The sequence below is a fragment of the Poromitra crassiceps genome (genome assembly GCF_964638095.1).
Source record: "Poromitra crassiceps genome assembly, chromosome: 1".
Taxonomy (NCBI): Eukaryota; Metazoa; Chordata; class Actinopteri; order Beryciformes; family Melamphaidae; genus Poromitra; species Poromitra crassiceps.
In genome coordinates, this window is record NC_139623.1 from 9,955,366 (window position 1) to 9,983,141 (window position 27,776).

General features: G+C 45.4%; 3 protein-coding genes across 6 annotated transcripts in view; 2 read left to right on the top strand and 1 right to left on the bottom strand.

Annotated features, from left to right (window-relative positions):
* nbeal2 (neurobeachin-like 2) overlaps positions 1–4,371 on the top strand; it is a 75,417-nt gene extending 71,046 nt beyond the window's left edge. For all 4 annotated transcript variants that reach the window (XM_083645617.1, XM_083645618.1, XM_083645619.1 and 1 more), the window contains 4 exons: positions 151–312; positions 640–788; positions 907–1,042; positions 1,193–4,371. In XM_083645617.1, the coding sequence (XP_083501743.1) occupies positions 151–312; positions 640–788; positions 907–1,042; positions 1,193–1,300 (555 nt within the window). In that variant the 3' untranslated portion in view covers positions 1,301–4,371. The remainder of the gene's footprint in view (positions 1–150; positions 313–639; positions 789–906; positions 1,043–1,192) is intronic.
* Positions 4,372–6,267: 1,896 nt separating this feature from the next.
* nradd (neurotrophin receptor associated death domain) lies at positions 6,268–21,104 on the top strand. Its single transcript, XM_083644340.1, has 6 exons — positions 6,268–6,672; positions 15,445–15,577; positions 15,771–16,136; positions 17,796–18,027; positions 18,444–18,586; positions 19,650–21,104. The coding sequence occupies exons 1-6, from the start codon at positions 6,634–6,636 to the stop codon at positions 19,961–19,963; spliced, it is 1,227 nt and encodes a 408-aa protein (XP_083500466.1). The 5' UTR covers positions 6,268–6,633; the 3' UTR covers positions 19,964–21,104.
* Positions 21,105–23,441: 2,337 nt separating this feature from the next.
* The window catches only part of setd2 (SET domain containing 2, histone lysine methyltransferase), a 39,327-nt gene continuing 34,992 nt past the window's right edge, over positions 23,442–27,776 (bottom strand). The window contains exons 19-21 of the mRNA XM_083642600.1: positions 26,257–26,331; positions 25,935–26,036; positions 23,442–25,312 (exon numbers count right to left, since the gene is read on the bottom strand). Coding sequence (XP_083498726.1) covers positions 25,151–25,312; positions 25,935–26,036; positions 26,257–26,331 — 339 coding nt within the window. The 3' untranslated portion in view covers positions 23,442–25,150. The remainder of the gene's footprint in view (positions 25,313–25,934; positions 26,037–26,256; positions 26,332–27,776) is intronic.

Below are 27,776 nucleotides of genomic sequence, written 5' to 3' on the forward strand. Positions count from 1 at the left end.
TCACTTGCGATGGGACAATGTGAACCTAAACAAACCAAATACAAAAACACAACCAAGTAAACCTCTCCACTATAGTTGGGAACAAAGAAAACAAACTGTAGCTGTGATTGCACCCTGACTGACCCTGACGTGCTGTTTCCTGTGTGTCAGGACGGCACTGTGATCGTGCACAGTGTGCGGCGAGGCCAGTTCCTGCGAACGTTGCGGCCCCCTGACGAGAGCTGTATGCCGGCCCACGTCTCTGAGCTGCAGGTGGGCATGGAGGGACACATCGTGGCACAGACGTCTCTGGAGGGAACTTCCACTGGGAAGGTACATAACATGCATGCTTGTGCAGTGCATATACAAACACTCACAAACTAGGGCTGCACGATATGCAAAAAAAGTAATCCTATCTCGATTCTACTGACAGATTGCAAGATGCGATACGATTTTAGTGGGAATGATCATTTATTAATCATTTTCACTGAAAATTAAATCAAAATGTGATGTGATTTTTATATTGCACTTGGCCATATTGCCATTTTGATTGTGATTTGTTTAATTGTGCAGCCCTATCCCAGACACATCATCAAACACGTTTCTCAGCCTGCTTATATCACTCACTAGTCATTATACACTTTCTGTTTACTCACACAGGGCAAGTACTCCCTCCATGTCTACTCAGTGAACGGCTGTCTGCTGGCCTCCGTCACCATGGAGGAGCAGGTGACTGCGCTGCACCTGGTGTCTGATTACATCATTGTGGGCACCTTACAGGGCAACCTCCACATACGAGATCTATGCAGGTAAAGGAACCCACGACATAGTTTGGAGTTCCTTATAATATGGAGTGATATCAAAGTCTGGAAGGGTTGTGCTGAAAGTGAGGCCTGAGCTCTATGTTGTTTGAACTTTGTTTGACAGCCTGGATGCTGTGGTAGCACCCCTGGCCTTGAAGGTGCCTGTGAGGAGTGTGTCTGTGACCAAAGAGTGCAGCCACATCCTGGTGGGTCTCGAGGATGGGAAGCTGATCGTGGTGGGGTCAGGGAAGCCACAGGAGGTGAGAACATGTTGGGGTTTGGTGGGGTGTCGTCATGTGCGTTGACAGCAATTTTATTCACACTATAATCGTGGCTCTTTAGTCCGATATTTTTCCTCTGTGTTAGTGTCTCAGAAGTTGATCGTGTCATATCGTTCCTCTTTGTCTCAGGTGCGCTCAGGACAGTTCTCCCGCCGCCTGTGGCGCTCCACACGTCGCATCTCCCAGGTGTCCGCAGGTGAAACCGAGTATAATCCCACTGAGAACGCTGGCAAATGAGACGGCCCTATATACTGCAATGGTGGAGGAATCCAATGACTCTGTAGGTTGCAGAAAGATGGCACCACCAAGATGCTCGCTAGGCCTTCAGCCTCCTCAACAAGCTGGGAAACTCATTGTCAGCCACCGATCTCTCCGAGAGAGCAACTATACACTGAGCACTTTTTTCTTCTTCTTAAGGGATTCAATATGTTAATGCATTTTTCAGTACGTTTTTTTACTCTGTTCTTAATCAGCATCATTCCAAAGAGTGGCCTTGTTTTGTGGTCGGAGAAGAGTTCAGTCTTTATGGTTGTTAACTGCTATGTGACAGTTTATGGGGTGAGTCACATTTCAGGGGAGTTGACTCACTGATGCAGCCACAGCCTCCAAAGTGCAGACTCAGAGAGTAATGCTGTGAACTCCTGTTCTCCCTATCCCTTATCAGAGGAACAGCTCGCCTTTCCTGACGGTTGATTGGTCCAAAGCCGCTGTTTGGCAATGGTACCTCTTCTTTTATTTTTTATTCCTTGAAACTTGAAAACTAAATGTTGCTCGAGATTTCCATATTGCAATACTGGTGAATACCACAAAAGGGTCGGCTCTGTCTGTGTACATGTATGAATGGAAGACACAGGGTTTAATTGTTCACTACTAGTGAAGCAGCGCTGTGTTATTATCATTAGTGGTTAAAACCAGGATTTGCTGATTCATGGTCAGTACACAGGGCGATCCTTGCACTAGACAACAGTGTATATTTCTGCATGCTTTAGACCCTAAGCAAAGTTACCTTGTTAGAATTAAAGCAAGTATTGCTGTGATGGTCAAGTATGTGAAATACATTCACTTTGTATCACATGATACATTCACTTTGTATCACATGATACATTCACTTTGTATCACATGATACATTCACTTTGTATCACATGATACATTCACTTTGTATCACATGATACATTCACTTTGTATCACATGATACATTCACATGATTGTGGAGCTTGGATGCAAAGAAACTTGAGAGAAGCCTCCTATTGCCTTACAGAAGGGAGAAACGGCCATCGTTTTTACAAATCCATAGTTGCTTCTTTAATACCTTTGTTACTACTCTACTCACCATATTACTATATCCCTTTGATTTGATCTGAAAAGTGCCTTTTGCTTGTATCTTGAGCCATGTACAAACACTGAATTCCAGTCATCTATTTGTTCTGTTGCACCAGCTCTGTTTAAGATCACCCTTTAGCACGTGTGTTGCTGTAATCTGCTTTTAACAGCATATTGTTCTATAACTCCGATGTGGTTGAGATAAGATGTTGTCTTGCCTGTATGTTGTTAGTTAACTGAGTAAGCTGTTGGTTGGATGCACATACTTGCCTTGTATCGTATTATTGCCGAAGCACTGAGAGCGTTTGAGATGACGACTGTGAAACACACGAGCAAGAGAGTCTCTGAGTGAGAGCGGAGGAATGTACTTCCTCCCAGCTCCTCTGCTGTGGTTGGAGCACGTTAGTTGTTATGCGCTGTCATGATGGGACGGACAAAGGGAACTGTTTGGGCAATGCAATAGCAAGAAAATGGTGCACACGTACAAACTTACCAAGTCTTTGTAAGTGACGCTTAGGATGATTTTAAGTAGAAAACATGGATAAAAACAACAGTTGATTACTTCCCATTTATTTGCTGTGCACCCTGGAAAAGTCACACACATTCGGGCTCTATAAAATCCCCTCATCTGACTGTATAACTGTCTTATTAAGCGGGTGTGTCTGAGACAGTGTGCATAGTGTACATGTCAAATACTGTTTGCATAAGCAGCTGGTCAAGTAGGCTATATCTTTTATATACAATGAACTCCGTTTGCTTATTTGCATACTGATGTCTGTTCATATAACTGTCTTGGTTTGCTTTAAATGTTATGAATGTAATATGTCACTGAACTATGCAGCAACGCTTCGGAGCCTTTGATGTCATCACTGGAGCTCATGATGCAGGCCTCTCCCTCTGGATATCACACAGCTCAATCCTTTAGCACAGACGAGCTACCCCTGTTGTATACATGCTGTATATATCTGATATCAACTGTCAAGTGTCCACATTTAGACCTGTCTTAATCCTACGCAAGCCTTAAGTTAAGGCCGGCACTGCCTTGAATTTTGGACCTGTTCCACCTCTTTCTAACCACTAGCATTTAGCATTTCTTTGAATTGTTCTTTGAAGGTGTCTGAAAATACACTTGCTTTTTCAAAACCACGCAGCCTGTATTCTTTGTAACTTAACCGTGTCAATGGGATGCCATTCATTTGTTTGTCGGGATGTCTGCCTATCTCTATCCATTTGATCTGCCTGCTGTGTGCAGTTGCATTTATAATGGTAGTGCTCCTCTGAGAAAGGCTCCTCATTGAAATTGCCCTAATAAGGCCAAAATTGTGACGCGGAACTCCACGGGCTTCGAATCAGCCGACCCCTCTTTTCCATGACCCACAAACCATATCCTGAGGATGATCGCCCATTATTGAGAAATGAGCTCTGATTGGCCTGTGAACCGCAGTGGGAAGGAAACCGATACGCTGCCACAACACAGATCCAGCTCCCCTGTACTGTAAATCCCTGGGCTTGCATGTGTCTGTGACGTTAACCCTGTTAGAGTTGAAAAGGTCACAGCGAGCAACGGTGCATTTACTTAAAGAGGAGACTTTGATCTCCTGGTGGGCCGAACATCCTGTCAGGCTCTCCATAAACACCTTCACTGTGTCATGGAGGAAAGGGCCGGGGGAGGTCCTGTAGACCGCCAGTCAATACAAGACAAGGGAGGGGGGGGGGGGGGTTACAGTAACTGCTCTGCCTCTGATGTGGCCCCGCTGACAATGGTGGGAGGGGTCGACACCTCGCTCTCGGTTATTGGCGGCATCTCTCTCTCTGACCTCTCCAGACCCCGGGGCCGATGGGAGGGGACGGCTATGGTGAATTCCCACAATTTCGGTGTTGTCCGAGTTGTTCCTGCCAAGAACCACAACAACCCTCAAACAGTCCTCCTACTACAATGACCCCAGCCCCTCCCCCTCCCCCTCCCCCTCCAGTCCTCTTTCCCCCATTTCTCCTTGGCCCGAGGACGAGAAGACCATGTTTTATTTTATGGTTGGCTTTACTCTGCGCTGCTCGTTCTCACCCATGTATGAGGAGGCACTGCCTGGATGTAATGTCCACAGTTAAAGTGTGGTTCCTTCAGGTGTTGAAAGAAGACACTGTGTGAAGGGAACTGTTTAGAGTATTTTCTGCTTGATTATGCCATATTGTTCGAGTGAATGAAGTGGTTCTCAAATATTTTCATGTCAAGGACCCCTAAATTGACACAAATCAGACCACAGACACCCATTTGATAAGATTTTGTCCCAGCCTCCCCCCTCCACCCATCTGATAGGATTTTTGCTTTTAGATGCTTTATTACAGAAATGTATGATTGAAACCCATGACCAAAAAGATACATTGTCATTGTGTTATTTATGGATGGATTTATAGTGAAAAAATAAATTGTCCCCCTTTTTGCATTTTTGTGTGTATAACCGAAGACAGAAAGAGAGAAATCATGCAACATGGTTTATCAGAGCCAGAACAGGCAGACTGTCGTTCCTGCCTCCTCTCATCCCTCAGTAGTCTTTGAAGTGCAAGTAGTATTGTGTCTGAGAGATCTCTCCATTTGTTTTCCTCTGAAGTCTCCAGACCCCCCTGTGATGCATTCTCTACAATTTACAAGCTGTGTCATTCACCCTGTGTTGGTTTTCTAATCTTTTGAATTGCTGAGATCAAACATGAACTCCAAGAGCATCTCCTCTGATTCACGTCAAGTCTTTGCTCTCTGATAACAGTTGATCAGGGATCACAGTTGTGTTTAGTGTGGACCTGTATGTATCTGGGGTTTTCAAAGGTTTTCATGTCACAGACCCCCAAATAGACACACATTAGAATCTCTGAGCCCCATTTTATCTCTTGGACCCGAAACCCCAGAAAAAAAGTTTGTTCTTGTTGATTCAGTATTTAAATCCCATACTAAGAATGTGAAGTATCTGTGTGTGTGAGTAGAAATGTGTTCAGCCCCAGCTATGTCATTTGACGTGCGATCGGGCTGAATCTAGAGCACCCCCCCCTACGTGACCTAATGGAGCCAGATCTTTTAATTAGGTAATTAGGGCCGATTAATTGCCGAATGCCATGTTTTTAGGCCTTCACACTCACAGAGCCATTGTGAGTGATACCTTATTGCTGCCTAGGGGGGCACTACAGCGATATTTTATGTTTTTATGCCTTCACACTCAGAGCGATTGTGACAGCATCAGCAATCATAGACATCAGTGATGTCACTCGAGAATTGTGATGTCATCAGTGAACATTGTGACATCATCAGTGATGTCATAAATCCCATAACATGTGCCCATGGCGCATCGTCTCATCAGTACATTCATATAACTATTAAAAAATCCACTCATGTATTATCTAATTGGGGTAGCCTAATTTCTAGTGAATTTAATGATAGAGCAATTAAACTATTCCTTACCCGGGGACCCCTAGAACACCCTGAAGGAGCCTGCTTACCATGGTCAGACCACATACCAGTATTGGATGATAGCTTTTCATTAGGCTACATAGCCTATGCAGTTGACAATAGCACCTTTATTTTTCGGATAATGTGGTATTTGATTTATCCCTGGGGATATGTGGTACCAGCTAGTCTGTCGCCATTACAACCATTTGACCAAATAAATGTCAGAGTTTATTTACTACAATGTTTCGAGGCACAGCTCTGTGTCATATTATTGTTACCAATACCAGCAGGTCCCAGGGATGCAGCCAATCACAAAGCCACTTGAAAGGCAGAGAGGAGGTGGGAGGAGGAAAGGCCCAGGCAGCAGAGCTCGCAGGACCTCGGGCTCCTGGCTGCAGATGGAGGAGGGAGGAGTGAGGCTGGAGGGTAGGAGAAACTTTTTCTTAGGAGGGAATGCACGGAAGAAAGACGCAGATGCGTGTGAGCAGCCAAAGTCACGGATTATAGTTAAGCGACTTTCTTCCAAGTAAAAAAAGAAAAGAAGACCTATAGGACTGGACTAGACTGAACCGTCCCCCTCAGCAGAACCAGCACATTTTTTCTTTTCTTTTCTTGGCCCGTTTTTTGGCTCGAATCGAGTAGATTACGTTGATTTCTCTCCATGGACTGGAACTTTTGAAGAAGACTTTCTATGCGATTGACTGTTTTTTTGGGGGGTGGGGGTGTCAAGGAAAATACCCGCTGTCTGTAATTGAAGGGCACTGCGCGAATCAAGACCTGGCCGCTCGAAGTCAAGGAGGATTTGGGATCTGAAGACATGAGTCCGTTTATAATCTGCACACTTCTTCTGTTCAAAGTAAGCATCATCACTGAGTTAGCCTACTGCATTACCATTAGCCTACTAACATAGGCTACCTACACACGTTTTCCATATTATGATAGGCCTATTTCAAATCATAGGCTATTTCTGTTCACAGTAGCCTACACGCCATTGTAGCCATGCCATTGGCTGAAAATCTAACCATTAACACAATTTTCAACTTAAAAGTGTGGAGAGAGCGTCATGCTAGCAGACTTCCTTTGGTTTGAATGAAGTTACAGATAGAGACTATTATATGTTTTGTGAATAATAATAGGCCACTTTCTGATGATAAAAGAGGTAGCCTACTATCTGTGTATCTGGGAATTCACTATGAAGTAAGTTTCTCTCTGATACACATGGCAAATAGAATCCACGACTAGTGTTTTGCAGCTGTTTAACTGTGTATTATGTGAATGTGATAGGCTACAAGAAGAACTGCAACTTAAACCTAGCAAACCTTGTGCAAAAATAGCTAAATAAGTCTGAAATAAGAGTGAAATCAAAGTAGATAATCCTGATTCATGGAATCTCCCTAAAAGGCCCCTGGGGTCCCTTTAAAACAGTGGTTCTCAAATGTTTTCATGTCAAGGACATGAAAAAATTAGATCACAGATCAGATTTTGTCCCATGGTCCCCCATCTCATACGGCTCTTATGTTGTATTACAGAAAGTGTATGAAACCAGTGACCATAATAGTCATACATTCTGTCATTGTGTTACTTATGGATGGACTTATAGTGAAAATAAAGTATTACCCTTTTCATTGGGGACCCCTGGAACCGCCACAAGGACCCCTGGGGGGGTCCCCGGACCCCACTTTAAGAACCACTGCTTTAAAGAACCACAGATGTAGAGAAAAGGCAACTTGTACTACAAGTTGCCTACATCTTGTAAGTTGGTAACTTTACAACAAAGTTGGTAACTTTACAACTTACCTTTACAACTTACCTTTACAACTTACCTTCACACTAAGTGTGAAGGTAAGTTGCCTACAACTTGTACTACAAGTTGCCTTTAATGGAGCCACTAGTAGTGGCTCCATTAAACAAGACAAAATCATAATTTATTTTGTAACATACAAAACTGCTTGAAATTGCTGCTCAAAAACATGATCTTAGACTGTGGCCTACTACCCAGATCATACACGTGGGCGGTTGACCTCCATGCTGTCAAAATGCAGCCTGAAAATGTCCTTACAGCTTGTAGTTATTATTATCAAGTATTAACAAAGAAAGGCAGGTAATTGTGTAATTAGTTAACATTTTCCCATCAGTACAATCAAGTACATTTTATACCACAGCCATGTGGAGTGTCTGAGTGTGATGCGAAAAACAACAGAACATCAGCGAAGACAAACCTAAAACAGGGAGACACAATTAACATACCGGTAGATTATACACTTCTACAGTAATAACTAATGTCTTTGAAGGCCACATTGTAGTTTTAAAAGCATTTGATAGCATACTATTAAGTGAAGCTAAAAGTGTGAAAAGAAGCCCCTGCCTCCACAGTTGCAGACAACAATTTGACACTCATCTCCCTCAAAAGCCCATGGGGCTTGTAGTCCTGCCTGGACACGCTCTCATGAGTCAAACCTCTTCTACTAGATCAAAGCATTTTTAGATAAAACTTCAGCCCTAAAAAAAAAAGATGTGTATCTGTTTACCATTATAAGGGTATAATATATCACCATGCTTTCTTAATGAAATATAAGCTGCACTAGTCTCATGTATTTTGCAAAACACTTCACTATCAATTTCCATGTTTCTTCAGCCTTACCCTCATACTGGTAAGATGACTTATTATTTGCACAGCAACGGTTTTTGTCATAACTTGCAGGATGTTTTACTTTCGTTCGTTGTACCTCGTTTGTAAAGTGATACTCCTCAAGCGGGCCTACTAGCATCTCAAGCTGGCCTAACTGTTACTTAGCATCTCCCACTTTTTACTCCCATGTTTACTGTAGTAGATGTTGCCACATCATTGCTCACGGCAGTTCCTGGTGAAAATGTGGCATAGTTGTAAGTATTGCTGGGGTCTGTGTGTGTGTGTGTGTGTGTGTGTGTGTGCGTGTGTGTGTGTGTGTGTGTGTGTCTGTGTGTGTGTGTGTGTGTGTGTGTGTGTGTGTGTGTGTGTGTGTGTGTGTGTGTTATTGCTGGGGTCTGGATATCCGGAGCGAAGCAATTATCATCATTTTCTCTCCGAGTTTGTGGTGGGATGGGGGTGGAGCATGGGGGGTATAGTTTTGTAACACGGCGGCCATTTGAATTTCCATTTAACAACAGTAAAGCAGATTTCTTCTGCTCATGGACGAGGCACCAGCAGATTCACAAAAAGAATCACTCCATGCTATCTGATTTATTTGATAGGAGGGTTATATGATTCTAAATGAGAGTGCTGCACACATCCTGCCTGAAAAAAGAACATCAATGCCTCTTTTAATGGATCCCCTATGAAGATGCAAAGGAAATCATCTAACATAAGATTAAACACTGCCTGTTTTAGATGCTCCCTGTATGCTAATGACAGTAATCAGTGCAGATGAGATGTGCAGGTTAGACAGCTTTCCCTCTGGGCAGTGGTTCTCAAATGGGGCTCCGGGGACCCCCAGGAGTCCTTGAGGGGGTTCCAGGGGGTCCCCAGCCAAAGGGGGGGTAATTTATTTGAGCTATAATTCCATTCATAAGTAACACAATGACTATACACTTTCTGTAATAAAACATATAAAATCCATATTATCATATGGGGGACCGTGGGACAAAATCCTATCAAATGGGGGTCCGTGGTCAAATTTTTCTCAGTTTAGGGGTCCTTCATGTGAAACAATTTGAGAAGCACTGCTATAGGGAACCTACAGCTTTGGTCTGCACATGGGCAGTGGGCACACAGCACACAGACGCGTGATTTCTAACCCCACATAGGATAAGCAATAACCACGCCCTGTGGCGCCGGGATTGGCCAGGAGCATTGAAGCTTGGGACTAAAGCACCTGGGGTTTTTCATCTTTTAAAATAAAGATGTTTAAAAAACGATTGCTTGTTACATTTTCAGTGCTGTACCTTTTCTCTGGGTAAGAATTGAGCTTGAAATTAACGATATGATACATTATATTATATGAGCTATGAACGTGAACACAACACCGTTTATATTATTGCATGTTTTTGTAGATTGTGTACATTGTGTAGATTACAAGTATTATGCTTATTATTATTATTACTATGCTAAGGAAGGTAGGTGACAATAATTAATTTCAATGTCCGCTCTCAATGTCCACTCTCGAAATCGCTGTCCATTCTCAAGAGCTATTCAGTTGGTTCATGAAATCGCTGGGCTGCGTGCCCTCCAGTGGTGCTCCTGGCCAATCCCGGCGCCACAGGGCGTGGTTATTGCTTATCCTATGTGGGATTAGAAATCACGCCACACAGACAGAGGTACAGCTTTGGTCTGCACATGGGCAGTGGGCACACAGCACACAGACAGAGGGAGACAGTCCTGCAGACCTTGTGTGCTTCTCATCACTCAGACAGATTTACTGTGGAAACTGCCGGCTGCTGCTCACACCAGCCCACACCACACACACACACACACACACACACACACACACACACACACACACACACACACACACACACACACACACACACACACACACACACACACACACACACACACACACACACACACCCACACACACAGACACACACACGCACACACACACACACACACACACACACACACACACACACACACACACACACACACACACACACACACACACACACCCATCATATCAAAAGAGCTCTCACTTCAAAAAGGCACAGGAATTGCTTCAGGCACAGTGAGGACTGAAAAGAGGTGTGTATGTGTGTGTGTGTGTGTGTGTGTGTGTGTGTGTGTGTGTGTGTGTGTGTCTGTGTGTGTGTGTGTGTGTGTGTGTGTGTGTGTGTCTGTGTGTGTGTGTGTGTGTGTGTGTGTGTGTGTGTGTGTGTGTGATGACTGAGTGACTGTGACAGCCGTAGAGTTGAGAGCCCCATTGAAAGCGGTGCTACTTGGTGGTCCCTCTGTTCTCACTAGGGAATCCCTTTAGATTGCAGCTTCTTACCTAAACGGAGGGGGAAGTGCAGCCCCCCGTCCCATATCTGTCTGCCCCCCCGAAGGGAATAGATAAGATCTGAGTCACTGTTCTCAATCAATAGCAGTGATTCTTCATGATTTTGATGCCTCAGCAAATGCTTGGAACTGTGACACAGAGCCAAAGTATGATACTACAGGAACACAGCAAATATAACAACATTGTAACTTTAGAGCAGTGGTTCTCAAAGTGGGGTCTCTGGACCAAAAAGCGGGTTTATTTTCCCTATAATTCCAGGAACACAACGACAGACTGTATGGCTATTTTGTTCATGGGTTTCATACACTTTCTGTCAAATAAATAAATACAAAAGCTAAAAGCTAAAATCGTAGCAAATCGGGGTCCGTGGTCTGATTTTTGTCAGTTTAGGGGTCCTTGACTTTGAAGAAGTTTGAGAACCACAGCCTGGGTAAAACCTATATATATGATTCTAAACTCATTAGGGTAGAATTTGAGTTAAACAAATAAAATAATTGTACATGACACTTAAAAAAAAAGTGTGCTTTGTAAGGTACTCTGAAGAGCTGTTGGTGTAAATGATTTCATACTCTTGTTTACTTTCATGTCCTTCTGGAATTATACAGTGTAAATCAGCCCAATTCTTCACAGTGTTAAATGCAGTGAATATATGATTGGATACTGAAATATTTCACACACCAATAAACATGAAATGCTCAATGGCACGCATTCTGCCATTCCTTGTTCCCCTAGTCATTATGCTGCCCTAGTCATTATGTTCCCCTAGTCATTATGCTCCAGAGTGGGTCACTGCTCCCACTCTTCTCCAGTGGGACATGGACTAAATATTTAATTACAGTATATTTTGGCGACCAGCGGGTGAAATGCCAAAGCCAGCAAGTTGGCCCTCCAACACGAGCGGCCCAGACTCACACCGGGCTGTGTGAGATGACAGAGGGCCTGGGTGGGTGGAGATCCAAATAAAAGCACACCTGCTGCCACCAAATATTGATCAAGGTGTGGATTGAGGCCTAAGAGGTTAGCTAATGTTAGCAGAGGAGCTCCATCTGTCATATGGAGCGGGCCAGCCAGTTAGCCAGATGCCTTTCTGCTCCAGGTTATTGTGGTCCAGGCTGGGTCACAGTCTGCCAACTCCAAGCATCCTACTGGCTACTGCCTGCTGGAACCTACTGTACTCTACCGCCCTGTCACCCTAATACCTGATCTGAGCTCTGTCTGCCTGCTGGAACCTACTGTACTGTACCACGCTGTCACCCTAATACCTGATCTGGGCTCTGTCTGCCTGCTGGAACCTACTGTACTCTACAGCCCTGTCACCCTAATACCTGATCTGGGCTCTGTCTGCCTGCTGGAACCTACTGTACTGTACCACGCTGTCACCCTAATACCTGATCTGGGCTCTGTCTGCCTGCTGGAACATACTGTACTCTACAGCCCTGTCACCCTAATACCTGATCTGGGCTCTGTCTGCCTGCTGGAACATACTGTACTGTACCGCCCTGTCACCCTAATACATACATGGGCAACATACGGCCCGCGGGCCGTATGCGGCAATTTTTTTTTTACAGTGCACCTGAACGCAACTTGCAAGATACCCGCTGAATAAGTGTCCAAATGTTCATGTCATTCTGGCCAATACTCTGTTATAGCATTTCAGTCTGGAATATGGAATATCTTTCAATAATATTTATGACTAGAAGGCTAAAAGTAATCTCATGTGTAAAGGTCCTTACACACCGAGCACGTTTTTTTTGTGCGATTAATTTGCACGTCAATAATATTTTCCGAACCTATATCAGTCAATGCAACCGTGCATACCGACGGCGAAGTTTCGCTGAGCGTTATTGCGGTGTTTATTTTTTCGAACCACGTTAGATTTTTCAGAAATTCGCTTCCGACGTGTACACATCTGTGGCTGTGATTGACAGGTGGGTCAAAACTCGCATCGCAATTTCGTGCCGTATATTCGCATCGCTCTTGATGTGTAAGGACCTTTAGAAATGACTGTTCTACATTGAAGTAGAAATTGAAATAATTAACTTGTTGGTTTTGGATTTATTTAGCTTCAAGAGTGCATTTTTGTTCTTGTGTGACCCTCAACACAGGCTTTGAGAATCCCGGGCCACTTACTGATACTTATGCTTAAATTAACCCACTCATATTCTGGTTTATTTCAAGAAAAACATTTTGGCTAGTGGAAATTCTAATTGGCTGGTAACTTTAAAATCTAGCAGCCATATTGACAGGTGGTGAAAAAAGTTAATTTCAAGCCCTGCAGGGAGAGCAGGTGGTGACATAGGAGTGAAAAAAGGATCAAATATTGGTGGTTAAGACCGAATAATGACATCACAATTGTTAATTTAAAATTAGTTATTCCTCTAAACCTGGCTTCAAATGCCCCAAATTTTTCGCGCTGGCGCCGTCAGCAAAATCTGGTAGCGAGGACATTTTTTTGTGGCCCTCTCTATCATCAAAGTTGCCCATCCATGGGTTACGGCATGACAATATTTGTTCGGCCCCCGGCAACAATCTGGGTTTCTCATGTGGCCCCCCATGAAAAATAGTTGCCCACCCCTGCCCTAATACCTCTGATCTGGGCTCTGTCTGCCTGCTGGAACCGACTGTACTGTACCACCCTGTCACCCTAATACCTGATCTGGGCTCTGTTCAGATATCATCTGGCTCCTCTGTAAGTGCTGCAGTAAAACTGGCTGTTGTTATTGGAATGAGGCAAGTCCCCTTTGAAAGCCATTTCCCCTCTAGTATCAGAGTGGTGGAAAGATTTCACTGTTTTGTGACTGGGGGCATGGCATTGTGTGTGTGTGTGTGTGTGTGTGTGTGTGTGTGTGTGTGTGTGTGTGTGTGTGTGTGTGTGTGTGTGTGTGTGTGTGTGTGTGTGTGTGTGTGTGTGTGTGTGTGTGTGTGTGTGTGTGTGTGTGTGTGTGTGTGTGTGTGTGTGTGTGTGTGTGTGTGTGTGTGTGTGTGTGTGTGTGTGTGTGTGTGTGTGTGTGTGTGTGTGTGTGTGTGTGTGTGTGTGTGTGTGTGTGTGTGTGTGTGTGTGTGTGTGTGTGTGTGTGTGTGTGTGTGTGTGTGTGTGTGTGTTTCTTTCTCTGGTGGGCTTTTTATTGTTGAGGCTCTGCAGGTTCACACACGCTGCCTGTATTCCTTGGCAGACATCAGAGACATAAGAGAGACATCGGAGGCTTGTTTAGCTGTTACTTTCCCCCTTTGCAGGAGGTTAGTTGTTAGACATCTGTTTGCTCTTGTCAGCCCTCGGGGGGCGCAGTCGGCCAATCTCCCTTAAATGTGTGCATGTTTAAGATGCCGTTGTTTGGAGCCTGGAGAAGGGGAGGGAGCGCCGTACTGACCCTTCATAGACACAACTGTGGGGCGGGGGACACTTCAAAGGCCCCTCTCACCCAAACAGACACTCGCATGCTGGGCAGCCCGGCCCCCGGCTAACTGACACCCTCGCCTGGGGCTGCTGGAACCTTCTCCTTTATATTGGCTCCCCCTCTCTTTCTGATGACAAGGAACACACACACACACACACACACACACACACACACACACACACACACACACACACACACACACACACACACACACTGTATGCCAGTGTTGTATTAAAGTCAGAAGTCACTATATCTCGAGTCCAAGTCGAGTCTCAAGTTGCCAGTGTTCAAGTCCAAGAAGAAGAGTTTGACCTGAGCCCAAGTCTGAGTCAGAGTCTGGATCTACTGAATGTGAAGCCGCATTTAGGTGGAAACACACGTGCCTCCTCTGACCTGCACAAAATAGAATCATGCCACTGTATTAATAGCTATCAATATCTTATGCCACATGATTAGGGCATATTACTTATTTTATACAAATGCAGTCTTTATCAATTAACAAGTCAGAGTCCTCGTCTCCAACTTTTGAGTGCGAATGCATGAACGCTCGAGTCCAAGTCCAAGTCTGAGTCATCAGCGCTCAAGTCCCAAGTCGAGTCACGAGTCTCGAGTCTCGAAAATGAGTCCCAAGACTCGGACGTGAATCAAGTGGGACTCTGCCTGGACTACAACCCTGGTACACAGTAACACACTGTCCTTCACACTGATTTTGGAATGAGTGGGAGGGAGGAAGCTCTCTCTTTACTCCTTCCTTCCTCCTCGTCTCTGAGTGTTTTACGTCTTCTTCTCCTTCCCACTGGTCTAAAGCCATGTGATTAAAGCCAGCCTCTGCTCTGAGGCACCAGCCCTGCTGTACAAGCCCTTAGGAATGTCTGATCTATCCCTCATGTTTTCACTCAAACTGGGCTCTCCATTACCCACTGCAGATAAGGCCTTGGAGCACTTTCAGGGTGAAAACTCAGGCAGATTAAAAGATAAACCCGATGGCACGGGAGTGTGTGATTTCCTTCCCACATGTGGTCCAACATCCAAGGCAGGAAGGTTCCCGGAACAAAGCAAAAACCTACTGTGGCCTTTTTCTTGTGTGCTGTACTGTGTTAAAAACGTGTTCAAAAAAGTAGAGCGGAAATGTCCAATGTCCAATGTTACACTCGATTTTTTTTCTATTCATATCCTAATGTTCCAAAAGAGAATGCAGAACACAGTTGTTTTGTCATCTGTTTTACCAACTAACTGTGTTGTATGTGTGTATCTACATAGGTTGCTCTCGGAGACGCCTGTGCCAGCAGCAAGTTCACAGAATCGGGACAGTGTTGCAGTCTGTGTCCTGCAGGCTTTGGAGTGGAGGTAGAATGTGGGAAAGAGGACACCAAGTGCACGCCGTGCCGAAAGGGTAAGTCGTTGTAATGTCAAGTTACTATAGCGATAAATAGAGTATCATAAGTCTGTCATCTGCCTTTCACTGAACTTGACTTTGCAAAGAGGCTGTAAGGTTTGAAACTGTATTTTACAGTAGACTGTAAGCGAGGGCACGTACACCATCTTCAGACAGACGCCGGCGCTGATTTTGTCATAATGTTTCCCAGGAACATTTTCCCCATCTGAAGACCTGTCCTCCTGCCTTCCCTGTGCCCACTGCCCACCTGCCATCCCTGAGCTGGCCTCCTGCTCCGCCACCCAGGACACCGCCTGCGACTGTGGCCATGAGTACTACCTGTGGCGGCAGGGTGAAAGCGTGAAGGGTCTGTGCGCTCTTTGCTCTGAGTGTAGCCGCGGCGAGGGTGTTAGCCGGCCGTGTGACGCCCGGGGAAACACGCAGTGCCGTGCCTGTGGCCCGGGGACCTTCTCAGAGGAGCACAGGCACACCAAAACCTGCCAGGTGTGCTCCCCGTGCTCCGACAGTGAGGTGGAGATCCGAGCCTGCCAGCCCAACTCCGACACTCTCTGCATGGGTGAGTTGTACACAGAGAGAGAGCGGGGCGGAGGAGACAACAAAGATGAGGGATGGGTTCGATTCCCTGCAGCGGTACTTCTGGCTTGATCAGACATTTCTACAGACACAATGTGGCCATGTGGGGAAGCTGATGGGGTATGAGTCCTGGTCGCTGCATTAAGTGCCTCCTCTGGGCAGTTGGGGGGGGGGCTGTTCGGGGGAGAGGGGAACTGGGGGCAATAGTGTGATCCTCCCATGCGCCAAGTCCTGCCGGTGAAACCCCCTCTGGCTGTCAGGTGAAAAGAGGGGCTGGTGACTGCACATGTAGCGGAGGAAGCATGTGCTAGTCTACGGCTCTCCTCAGATCGGCAGAGGGGGTGGAGCAATGACCGGGACAGCAGGGGGAATCGGCCAATCACAATTGGGGAGAAAATGGGACAAAAAGAAAAAGAAAAGAAAAGGGAAAAAACAAGGGAGGTTTGGATTGAAGGATTGAACCAGTGAAAAGCTTTTGACCATTTTCAACATTTTAGAAGTTGTTTTAGTTGCCTAAATATAACCATGAAATGCGGTGCCAGACATTATTCCACCACCGGGCCGTCCTCGAAAGTAACAGGCAGATAGACATTATTCCAGACTCCATTTTCGGTCTGCCACAAAATGTACCCCCCCCCCCTAAAATGCAGGGGGAACACATTCTATTGGGGAAACTTACCTTGACATGACACCAGAGGCGGTACTTCCGGCTTGGTCAGACGTGCCTACGAACACGGTTGGCAGTGTTCGCGGCCGGTCGCTGCACTAGCGCCTCCTCTGGTCGGCCGGGGTGCCTGTTCAGCTGGGTGGGGAACTGGGGGGGAATAACGTGTTCTTCCGCACGCACCACGTCCTCCCGTTGAAACTCGTCACTGTCAGGTGAAAAGAAGTGGCTGGCAAGGAGTCCCACATGTATCGGAGGAGGTGTGAGAGTCTATGGCTTTAAAAGAATGAAAAACACAGTACATTCAATCAGGTGTGTCCAAACATTTGCCCGGGGTTTTGTAAAAAACCATATGCAGGGGAAGGCAACAATAGCCAAAGATTAAAAAAAGAGGAGGGAGAGCTAGAAGGAGGGGCGACGGAGAGCAGGAGGGAGAACGTTAGGAGGACATGTGTTCAACACCTGCATCCACACCTCATCTGAACACTCAGCAACACTCCCTGCCTGGAAACATGAGCAGTGGAGAAAACAGCCCACTTAAGGGCTGTAGTCCAATTGGTACGAGCTTGACAGGTCTTTAAGCTAACTGCCCCCCCACGACCCGGGGGCCGAGGGAGGCCGCCGACCCCCGACAGCAAGTCGGCTCACTCCCAAATGGCCCCGCTCACTCTCCAGGAGTAAGGTCATCTGTACACACGTCACGACCCCTCTGACCCGGCAGAGGTCAGCGCGGTACCCAAGGAGTGTTTGATCCCAAAATAGACACGCCATAGGAGGGAGAACGAGGCTGGAAGCAGAGGGGCAGGGCTGGGTTTCAAAACCCCAGAGGATCTGGATGACTGATCCTTACATCAGGCGCACAGGCTTCTGTGGGATTATTTCTAGCCATAATTTACGCCATCCAAATATGTTCATGATGTGCATCTGTGCCTATGTATTGACGTACCTCTCTCTCTCTCTCTCTCTCTCTCTCAATAGATAAGAAGCTGCACATCCTGTCTCGCCCCTCTGAGTCTGATGGTCCTCGTGAAACCCCTCGCTGGCCGGGCGTGGAGGGCGACGAGGAAGGGGACGTCCCACCTGGATCGCCCAACTTAACCCCGCAGGAAGAGGGCGGCAGCAGCAGCAGCAGCAGCAGCAATATTCTGGCCTACGTGTCTGTTCTGGCTGCGGTGGTGCTGGGTCTGCTTCTCTATGTCGCTTACAAGTGGTGAGTGGTGACCTGGGTCGCCCCTCGCCCCTTTTGGGGGCGCCTAAAGTATGACTAATTATAAGACGGTTGTTTAATTTTAACTTGGGAACCATCATTAAAGAGTATTACACACATGTGATCACCAGTCACAATCTGGTATGACACCAGACCTTAACAGAAAAAGACGGGTATGATTTGATTCCCTCATCATGTTATATGAAAGATAGTTTTGTTTTTCATTCAATACAAGCAATAGCTATTATGACTAACTGACGAGGTCCAGATGAATACACCTTATTGTGTAATTGTCATATTTAGCCAAAACGTTCTTCTGACTTCGCTTTCTTTTATTTTTTTTATTTTTTTTTTGCTGGGATGGAAAACAGTTTGCTGTCCGTAGTTTAGCTGACAGTGTTTTCCTCTGTTCTGCTCAGTTGGACTTCATGTAAACAGAAGAAGGCTCTGTCCAAGGCCCGAGCGGCTGAGCTCGGAACATCTCCAGAGGGAGAGAAGCTCCACAGTGACAGCGGTGTTTTTCTGGACTCTCACAGCCTACAGGACAGCCAGCCCAGCAAAGGTATATTGTCGAAAGCTGTTCTAATGTTTAAAACTAAATCTACACACTAGACATAAGCAATAGAGAGCCAAAGTGAAACGTCACTTCCTGCTTTTCTCCCTGTACCAGCGCTGCGAAAAATATGAATGGCGGTGGACGGAGAATAAGGTTACTTTTTTGATCCCGTTTGAATTGTGCCACGGGGTGCCAATGCTAATTTTGTCCATTTAAAACATAACTTTGCATGTCAAGAAAGTCGCAGTTTGTCGCCAAATTGTTGCACTAGAAGTTATAAATCAGAAAGACTACATGCACTGTTGCGTAAGTAACGTCACTTTCTCTACCGGCAAAGCTGAAGACCGGTGACATGCCACGAGCTTCCACAAGCTATGTACCGGTAGTTTTTATACGAAACTAACCCCTACGTTTTGGTTTGACGACAAACTGTGACTTTCTTGACATGCAAAGTTACGTTTTAAATTGACAAAATTAGCGTTGGCACCCCGTGGCACAATTCAAACGGGATCAAAAAAGTAACCTTATTCTCCGTTCACCGCCATTCATATTTTTCGCAGCGCTGGTACAGGGAGAAAGCAGGAAGTGACGTTTCACTTTGGCTCTCTATACCTGGACTTTTGGGGAGACTCTTGAAAAGATCCTAATGCCTATTCAGGGTTGCCACGGGTCTGGAAAGTTATTGAATGCAATCAAATAAAAATCAAGTACTCAAAAGTGCTTGGAAAGAGGTCCTTAATAAAAGTGCTTGAATTTAGCCTACCGGAATCTCTGAGTTTGAGCCTCATGCACATCTCAAAATTGCTGGGCCAAGCTTGATACACTTTCCTCCTATCTAGTGTCACTCTCCACGCTGCGCTGTCATTGATGTGGAAGCATGACTGGGAACACATTTGCATTAAATTTCTTACAAGACCCGTCGTATATGTGAACATCTGTGAATTATTGGCCTGTAATTTTGAAATAATTGGTTCTTGAAAAATGCTTGAAATCTGCCATTGCATAAGAGTGGCAACCCTGTCTATTTCATGACGAAACAGTGAGTGAGGCTGATTGTTTGTTTCCACAGGTAGTAAGAGGGATAGCAAGCAGGACAGTCGTCTGTACATCAATCTGCCCCCCCACAGACAGGAAGAGGTGGAGCACCTGCTGCAGGAGGGTGGGGCTAGGGGCTGGAGGCAGCTGGGAGCAGTGCTGGGCTATGAGCCTGAACAGCTGGACCTGTTTGGGCGCGGAGAGGCTCCGGCGCACACGCTGCTCTCCAACTGGGCCCAACAGGAGGGCTCCTCTCTGGGACTGCTGTGCTCCGCGCTGGCCCGCATCCAGAGGCCCGATGTGGCTACTGTCCTTACCTGCCCCACACAGGGCGTTTCTGTGGTCTGACAGCCGCACCTCTGACACTAAAACAGACTAAAGAGAGGAAGCCGAAACGACACTCAACTCCCACTGGAATGACTCAGGAGGCACTCTGACATCAACCACCTCTGTGACTTTTGAACGCTGCCACCATTCCCGATTCCTTTAGTGAACTCTCCCACACGTTTTACAAAGAGAATTGAAAAAAATTACATTTCCTATGACGTTTTCCTGTGCCCCAATTTATATCACCATTTCAGTTGGAGTTTCGTGGATTCAACTGATTGGTTATCTCTGCAGTGCATATGACCTTACCTGGGACAATTATCAGACTGACCCCCCGCCCCCCTCAGACTATCACTCCCACCACTGTGGGATAAGGAGCAACCTTCTCTTTTTTGTTAAGCCTCAAAGAAAAAACATTCACCAATGCAGGATCTGACATAAATCAACTTATATCTACACCACATACATCAAAGATAAGGAGAATCCAGGTTAACTGAATCCCTAAAATGCTCTAGATTATTTTTGAACTTGTCCTGATTTCTTCTCTTTTGTTCTCCTGCAGAACACTATGTAGCTCAAGGACTTATTTATTTGCATTGAAGATATATTATGCACCAGTGATGTTTCCAACTCAGGCACAGGACGTGGAAATGGAGCATTCTGTGGAATATAAAAACATCTTTCCTAGCTCTTTCTAATACTCGTTGATTGTAAATATCTTAAATGTTGATTTTTTTTTTACTAATAGTTGTGGATTAAAGCAAACTTTGTGAATTGTATGCATTGTGAAGACTGAAGAAAAGGAATGAAAATAAGTCTATTCACTTCTCACAAATTAACAAAGAATTCACATGGCTCCATTTTTGACACCTTTCTTTCCTGTTAGACTCAGATGAAATCCAAAGACATTGTAAGATCAATGCTTGCATCAAATCTCCCTCCTTGCTTTTGTATTTATTTCCGCACCTTTTCAACACTCAAAGAAAACAAACATCTATGGGAACCATGGAAGTGACCTGTGTTGTGTTCATTGCTCAGTCTATGAGAAGGCTTCAGATGGGTTCACCATTATTTTTTTTAATTCCAGTCACACGTGGTTCTGTCTATATTCCTTGATGTGTTTTGTAAGATTTTATTTCATGTAATAAATAACTGACAACCAGTGAGTTAATTTATCTAGTTATAAAAGACTTGACAACTTGATGCTCCCAAATCTTCATAGAACAGGTTTCTGTGTAGGCCGTGTAGATGATAACTATAAGTAAATGTTAAACTGACAATGTGTGTATAGCCTTGAACAAACCTCATACATTTTACATCTAAATGTTTATAATATTGGGATGTGTCATATTATTCATTGGTCCTGAGCCATTAGCAGCTCAGCATCAAATTTCACACTGCCTATATAATTGAGATAGCCAGTGTGAGCAAATTAAAAGATTGTTCTCCAAGTGTTTCGAACTTGCACGGAATTTTGATAACAGTCCTATGAGACATGGCTGTTACTCAGAGCAAAACTATAAAAACCACTTGATGGATTCCACAGTGGGGAAGTTTGGACTTATTTGGCATATTCCGTTCCTTATCAAGGGTTTTAGTGTGTAAGAACATTTCCTATCCCATGACCTAGGGGAAATCAATTACGAGGTATTTAATGGTTTGAGGGTGAATGTAAAATAGCTCCATCGAAAATATTCTCCAGGTTTGTTCTTTCTCTCAGAGACACAATCTGATTGGAGCTCCCGCCCCTCTGCGGCGAAATCTGTTAACACATTCACTGCCAGCCATTTTTTTTTGTATTTTTTTACTGTAGGTAGCTTCTGCCAAGCCGTTTTTTGAGGATTCTGGCTCATTTTACAAGAGCCGAGGATAATTTTCTGCTTGGACTTTGTGAACACGAAGTTCACAAAAGTACTAATAGAATGTGTGCTTTCTCTGTCTAAAAGAGTTAGTTTGTAGAGTTAGTAGTTATGTAGATATTAGCCGTTGAGTACAGCATGGTTTGAGCGTCTGAGACAGGAAGCTGAGATAATCGCAGTTTTGTGAAATTCAATCAAACAGGCAGAACAGTCACTTTAACCATTTATTTTTGGCATCAGTGAGAGATCAGACATCTGAACAATATAGTTCTGAACACCCTCTCCTTTAAACTCCTCCCTCCGTGGGCGTGTCTGGTGGCGTTTGTCACAAGCCAGTTTCTCCTGCCTGTCTGAGCAGTGAGCAGCCTCCCTCTCTGGCGGCCCCTCGTCGGCGAGTGTGGCGAGTGTGGACTGTGGATGGGACTCAATCGTTTCTTGGATTTTCGGTTGAGAGCTTTGATGAAGCTTTGTGCGATTCTAGGCTTTATGCTGCCCACCCAGTCTATTTTTGGAACCCCCCACCGTTGTGTGCCGGTGTGCAGCAGCGTGAAAGCGTTTTCGCCTACAGTATGAGAATGAGGCTCGTTCGTTTCTGGGTTTTCGGAATGCGTGCGATTCTGGCCTTTCTGCGGGTGTTTCAAAGTGTGTTTCACCCATAATCTATTATGCAAATTCGCAAACCCCCACGCCAGCACCGCTCTCCGCGTGCACACCGAGAGCGGGCGCTCGGGCGAGTCTGGTGACTGATGACTGTAAAATCGCCAAGCCATTTCCTTGAGAATGGCTTGCTCCCGCGGCTGTTTTTGGTTGGCTTTCTCTCTGTCGGGAGAGCACTGTCGCCACTTAGCTGGTCGGTAAAATAGATTATACACATTCTCTTCCTCCAATATTGGTATAGGAGACGTAAAAGGGGTTGATCGATGTCCCACCATCAAATTTTTTTTTTTTTTTTTAAGCCGAGATATCTCGTCTTTGGCACTCAACGGTTGGATTCTGTAAGCCGAGATATCTCGTCATTGGCACTCAACGTGTTAATGATCTTTTTTTGCCTTCAGTTGTAAGTGGGAGCAGGCATGGTGCACACGGCCTGGGGCAGCGTTACATGGAGCAGGCATGGTGCACACGGCCTGGGGCAGCGTTACATGGAGCAGGCATGGTGCACGGCCTGGGGCAGCGTTACATGGAGCAGGCATGGTGCACGGCCTGGGGCAGCGTTACATGCCGTCACACACTCCAGACGGGACTGCTTAACTGCGGTCTGGGGCGCACAGGCAATGGGGCTGCGGAATGCATATACTGAGAGGGGGGTTGGGACAGAGGAGAGGGGAAGCTCGTCACAGGGCCTCCCTATTTAGAGAGCGCACTGAATGTCTCTAATGAAAGCAGTCGATCACTTTGATTCCCCTTACTGGGGCCAAACATCTGGCACAACAGTATGTTGCGTTATGTGCCGTAGTGGCAGTCGCACCATGCACAACTCTTTAGAGGAGTGAGCCAATCTAAAGTGGGATTGGGTGTGCACTCGGTAGTTAATCACGCATGAGCGCTCACTTGGTGAGAGCTTGTTTTGGGTCCGTTTTAACTGACACCCACGGGCACTCGATTCAATTACTCTGCAAGATTGACTGTTTTACAAAAGAGTTTATTGTCTTTTAAAATGTTTGTACACTCGGTATGACAATGTGCTTACACAATACTTACAGAAGAGTAGGGTGAAACTTACTTTGTACATAGAAGAAAACAAAAAACGGAACTGAAAAACACCCCTACCACTGAAATAAAATAGAGGGCTGTGAGTCAGTGGGGTCCCAGGCGGGAACTGCAACAGGAAGGGTGAGCTGGTGAGGCTGACCCGACCCCCCTGTGTGTACACCTCTGTAATATTACACATATTTACACTTGTAATCATGGAACAATAGTCCTTTTACAAAGTATTTGCTTATTTAAACATTCCCAAAACTATTTTTCAATATATTCACATATAAAGCAATATACATAATGTTGGAACATTGTTTAATGCAACGGGCTGAAACGTGATTAATTAATGAAATGATGATGCTAACGATGCTAATGAAACAGTAACCATAATGAGAGAAATCTTGGATAGTAATGAGCAAGAGTTTGCCGAGCGGGACAGTCCAAGTGTCTCTAATGTCTAACAAGGACTTAGTATGGTAAAAAGGGCAACAAACGAGATAGAAACCGTTAAAACCGCAATGCTACAACCATTCCTGCCAAAAGGGAACAGGGCAGGTACAAGATCTTTTATTTTTTGGGAGCGGGGGGGGGGGAAGAACAGTTAAACCACACATCAAACATAGCATTCAAACCCTGCTCCCTTCACCATACATCAATTGATAAAAGACATGAAAACATTGATTGGTAATCCCGTTGCCAACCTGCTGTTCACTGGCTGATCTGCGCGTGTATTTCGAGCACAAGCTCAATATATAAAAAAGTGAACTATGACTTTAGGCTTCCTTCTCCATGTGAAATATTCCCACTTGTTGGTGGGGACATACTACTTGGAGCAGGAGACCTGGAAAATGTAGGAATTTCCATAAGGATACCAACCTGACCTCAGCCTACATCATGCATTCATAAAACAACACAGGCTCCAAAGTCTTGTGGTTAGAAGGCAGGGTTTGAGGAGTGGAAGCTTGGACCTCCACAGCCCAGCTAAAAGCAGCACCAGATACAGTCAGTGGTGGGGTGGGGTGGGGGGGTTTGAAGCACACACAAGAAAAAAGTCCTGTGGAGGAGGAGGGGGAAAAGGGACTTGTTTTTCTCACATTGATCCATTTCTTAACAGTGGAAAGTAATGAAGAGCAATTAATGAACATGATTCCATTGTTGACTCCTTTTCAGTAATCCTCAGTTCAGGATAGATGAGTTTAAAAAGTGGAATTGAAGTGATCAACTTTGCGAACATTTAAGAGCCACGAACGGGTAAATGCTAAAAATCAAAACATGTCAGTGAAAAAACGTTATGTCTCTGTAGCACCCCTCGGTGTTGGCCTCTGCCAACACTTCACCTGGACTCTCCGGTCAGTCAGTGACACTCGAGTCTCTTGACAAGTCTGTAAAAATGCAGGCCCCCCTCCACAGACCACAGGGCCCGGGGGGAGGAGAGAGCTTTCTGGGCAGCACTTCAGTCTCAAGTCATAAATATGCATATTATGAAACGACTTCACGGCCCAGGCTGGCTGATTCATAACATGAAGGAGTGCAGCTGAAAGGCAGATCTGTGCGTCTCTCTCGTGTTCGGCCCAGAACAGGTGCACCTCACGCGGCCTCGGAGGCTAGTCCAGCTCCGTGTCTTCTTTGGGCCTGTACACGGAGCAGGAGGCTAGTCCAGCTCCGTGTCTTCTTTGGGCCGGTACACGGAGCCAAACCTCTGCATGTACTTCTTGATGTACTCCTTGGTCTTGTGCTTCACATTTTCATTACACTCGAGGTCCTCTGGGTTGTTGCAGGCTTTCAACTCCTTATTCATGACGCCGTGAGTTAGCTAGTGGGATTGACGGAGAAGAAGAGAGTTAATTTTGGCCTGTCAACAGATTAAAGTGAATGGCATAACTAAGATGTATTACCAAGTGGTCGAGCGGTGGCTCATCTCTTACAGTGACTTTGTCCTTTATAATGTGAGACAATGAAACGCAAGCTCTAAATGGGCGAAGCCAAAATCATCTCTCTGTTCATTGTGCCAATGCTCTCAGAGTCCTGGTATGTCCAAGCGGCACTCAATATAAACCGGTCCCCACAGAGCTGTGGTCGACGGTCCATAGACCCACCAAGAACCATAGAAAAAAAAAAGAAGACTGATTTTCCTTTGAAGAAATGCTGGCTGAAATGGCTTTTTAGAAAGGAATGAGTAAAACAAAGAGAGGGAGATAATAGACTACATGTACAATGTCCAACTCTCCTCCAAAAACAGAGGACAAAAAACACCGTTTGGCCGGAGAAAGAAATCATCACTATTTAGTTCTGGTCTGAGGGAAACTTTTGAGAACTTTTTATTTTAAGTTACGAGCGGACCAATACTTTCATTCATGTGCTCTGACCACTGGGGGGGCCAAGAAAAGATGAAAGTGTAAATGCATGTATGAACACCCGCATGGGATCAGGCTTACCTTTCGAGCCAGGTGTTTGAAGTCATCCGTGTTGACGATGCGTCCTAATTTGCAGTCTGGCTTTCGATAAGGGTTGAGACAGTGCACGATGAACTGAGACATCTGAGTAGCATACACATATACAGAAGAGCATGTTTCAAAACAGGATCATATGTCAAAAAGAATGCATCCCCATCAATAAATACCACAGAGGCAGAACGTCAGAATGACAAAGAGACGGAAGCAGTTGCATAGCTTGACGTGGATAAAGGTGGAGAAGACCAAACGGTGAAAACGTTAAAGCATAGGACGGAGAACATTGCTTGCAGGGACTCTGGCTCACCTCTTTGCGAAACGTCTCCTTACTCTTTTTAGCCAGTTCGCTGGAGGTGTCTGCTTCAGCCATGTTAGTGGAGAACTGTAAAACATAATAGGAGAGAGGAATGGAATATCATTAAGCTTTCCCATCTTTAAATAAATTCATGCCATTTGTTTCACGTTAAAAGCCTGTTTTTGCAAGTCTAACCTGACACAAAGTAGTCTCAACGCCAGACCCATAAGATCTCTTACGCTGATACACTACGTTACTGCAGATCTCTCTCTCTGGGTCTGGGACACTGCAATTATTCCCCCCTCAAAACAGCTGCGGGGGCTGCGAAGTGGCACAGAGTATGTAGCATGCGAAGTGGCACAGAGTATGTAGCATGCGAAGTGGCACAGAGTATGTAGCATGCAGTATGAAGTGGCACAGAGTATGTAGCATGCAGTATGTAGTGGCACAGAGTATGTAGCATGCAGTATGTAGTGGCACAGAGTATGTAGCATGCAGTATGAAGTGGCACAGAGTATGTAGCATGCAGTATGTAGTGGCACAGAGTATGTAGCATGCAGTATGTAGTGGCACAGAGTATGTAGCATGCAGTATGTAGTGGCACAGAGTATGTAGCATGCAGTATGTAGTGGCACAGAGTATGTAGCATGTAGCATGTAGCATGCGGAGCGATTCAACGTCATATTTGAGTGTGGGGAGAGACAAAGTAACCCCCTCAGCATATTCTACTCCTTTCACTACTTTGACAAGGACCATTTCTCAGCTGTAATGGCAGACAGACCAACTGACAAAAGTCCAGCTTTGGCAGAGGGACATTCTGCAGATGAAATAGTAGAAGCAGGGTTTGTGTATTGGCTCAATCAAACATTGCAACTGGCTGCAGAACAGCAGCTATCAAGGTCAGTGGGGCAACAAACAGCACCTGGTCACCAGGCCTTCTACAGGAGCCACACAAAGCGGGGATATCCTGCCAGGACACTCGGTCTGGTCCCAAACCTCAACAACAAAAGCAGACAGGGCAAAGGCTGCCTGACTGTGCCCATAAGAGTGGTGAGGATCAAAGACGAGCACTACAGATTCACACAGACCTCCACACCCCACAGAGGGACAGTGGCATGGAGAGGAATCCAGAAGGGGTGAAACAGCACAGCTTACACACACATTTGAGCACAGGGCACTGTTGCAAGAGCAAGACACGCACACGGTCAAAGCTGGGAAGTTTTATAGTCCATGACCTCTTAAGCGGCTCTTGGTGGGAAATATCCCATAATAAAAAGAGGATCTCTCCATCTCGATTTTGTGACATTCTTTTTCAATTCTATGACATCTTTGAAAAATTCATCCCAGAGACAAAAGGGACACTTGCGTAGTTAGACTCTAAAATGAGAAACCGCAAATAAACGAATGCAAGGTCTCCCAGATGGTTTCCATTACCATCAAAGGAAGGATGAAGATGAAGAGGGAAAACAAGTGAGGCAGAGGAAGAGGAGATGAGCTGAGCCATCCCTCCCTCCCCCTGACTGCCTTGGGGC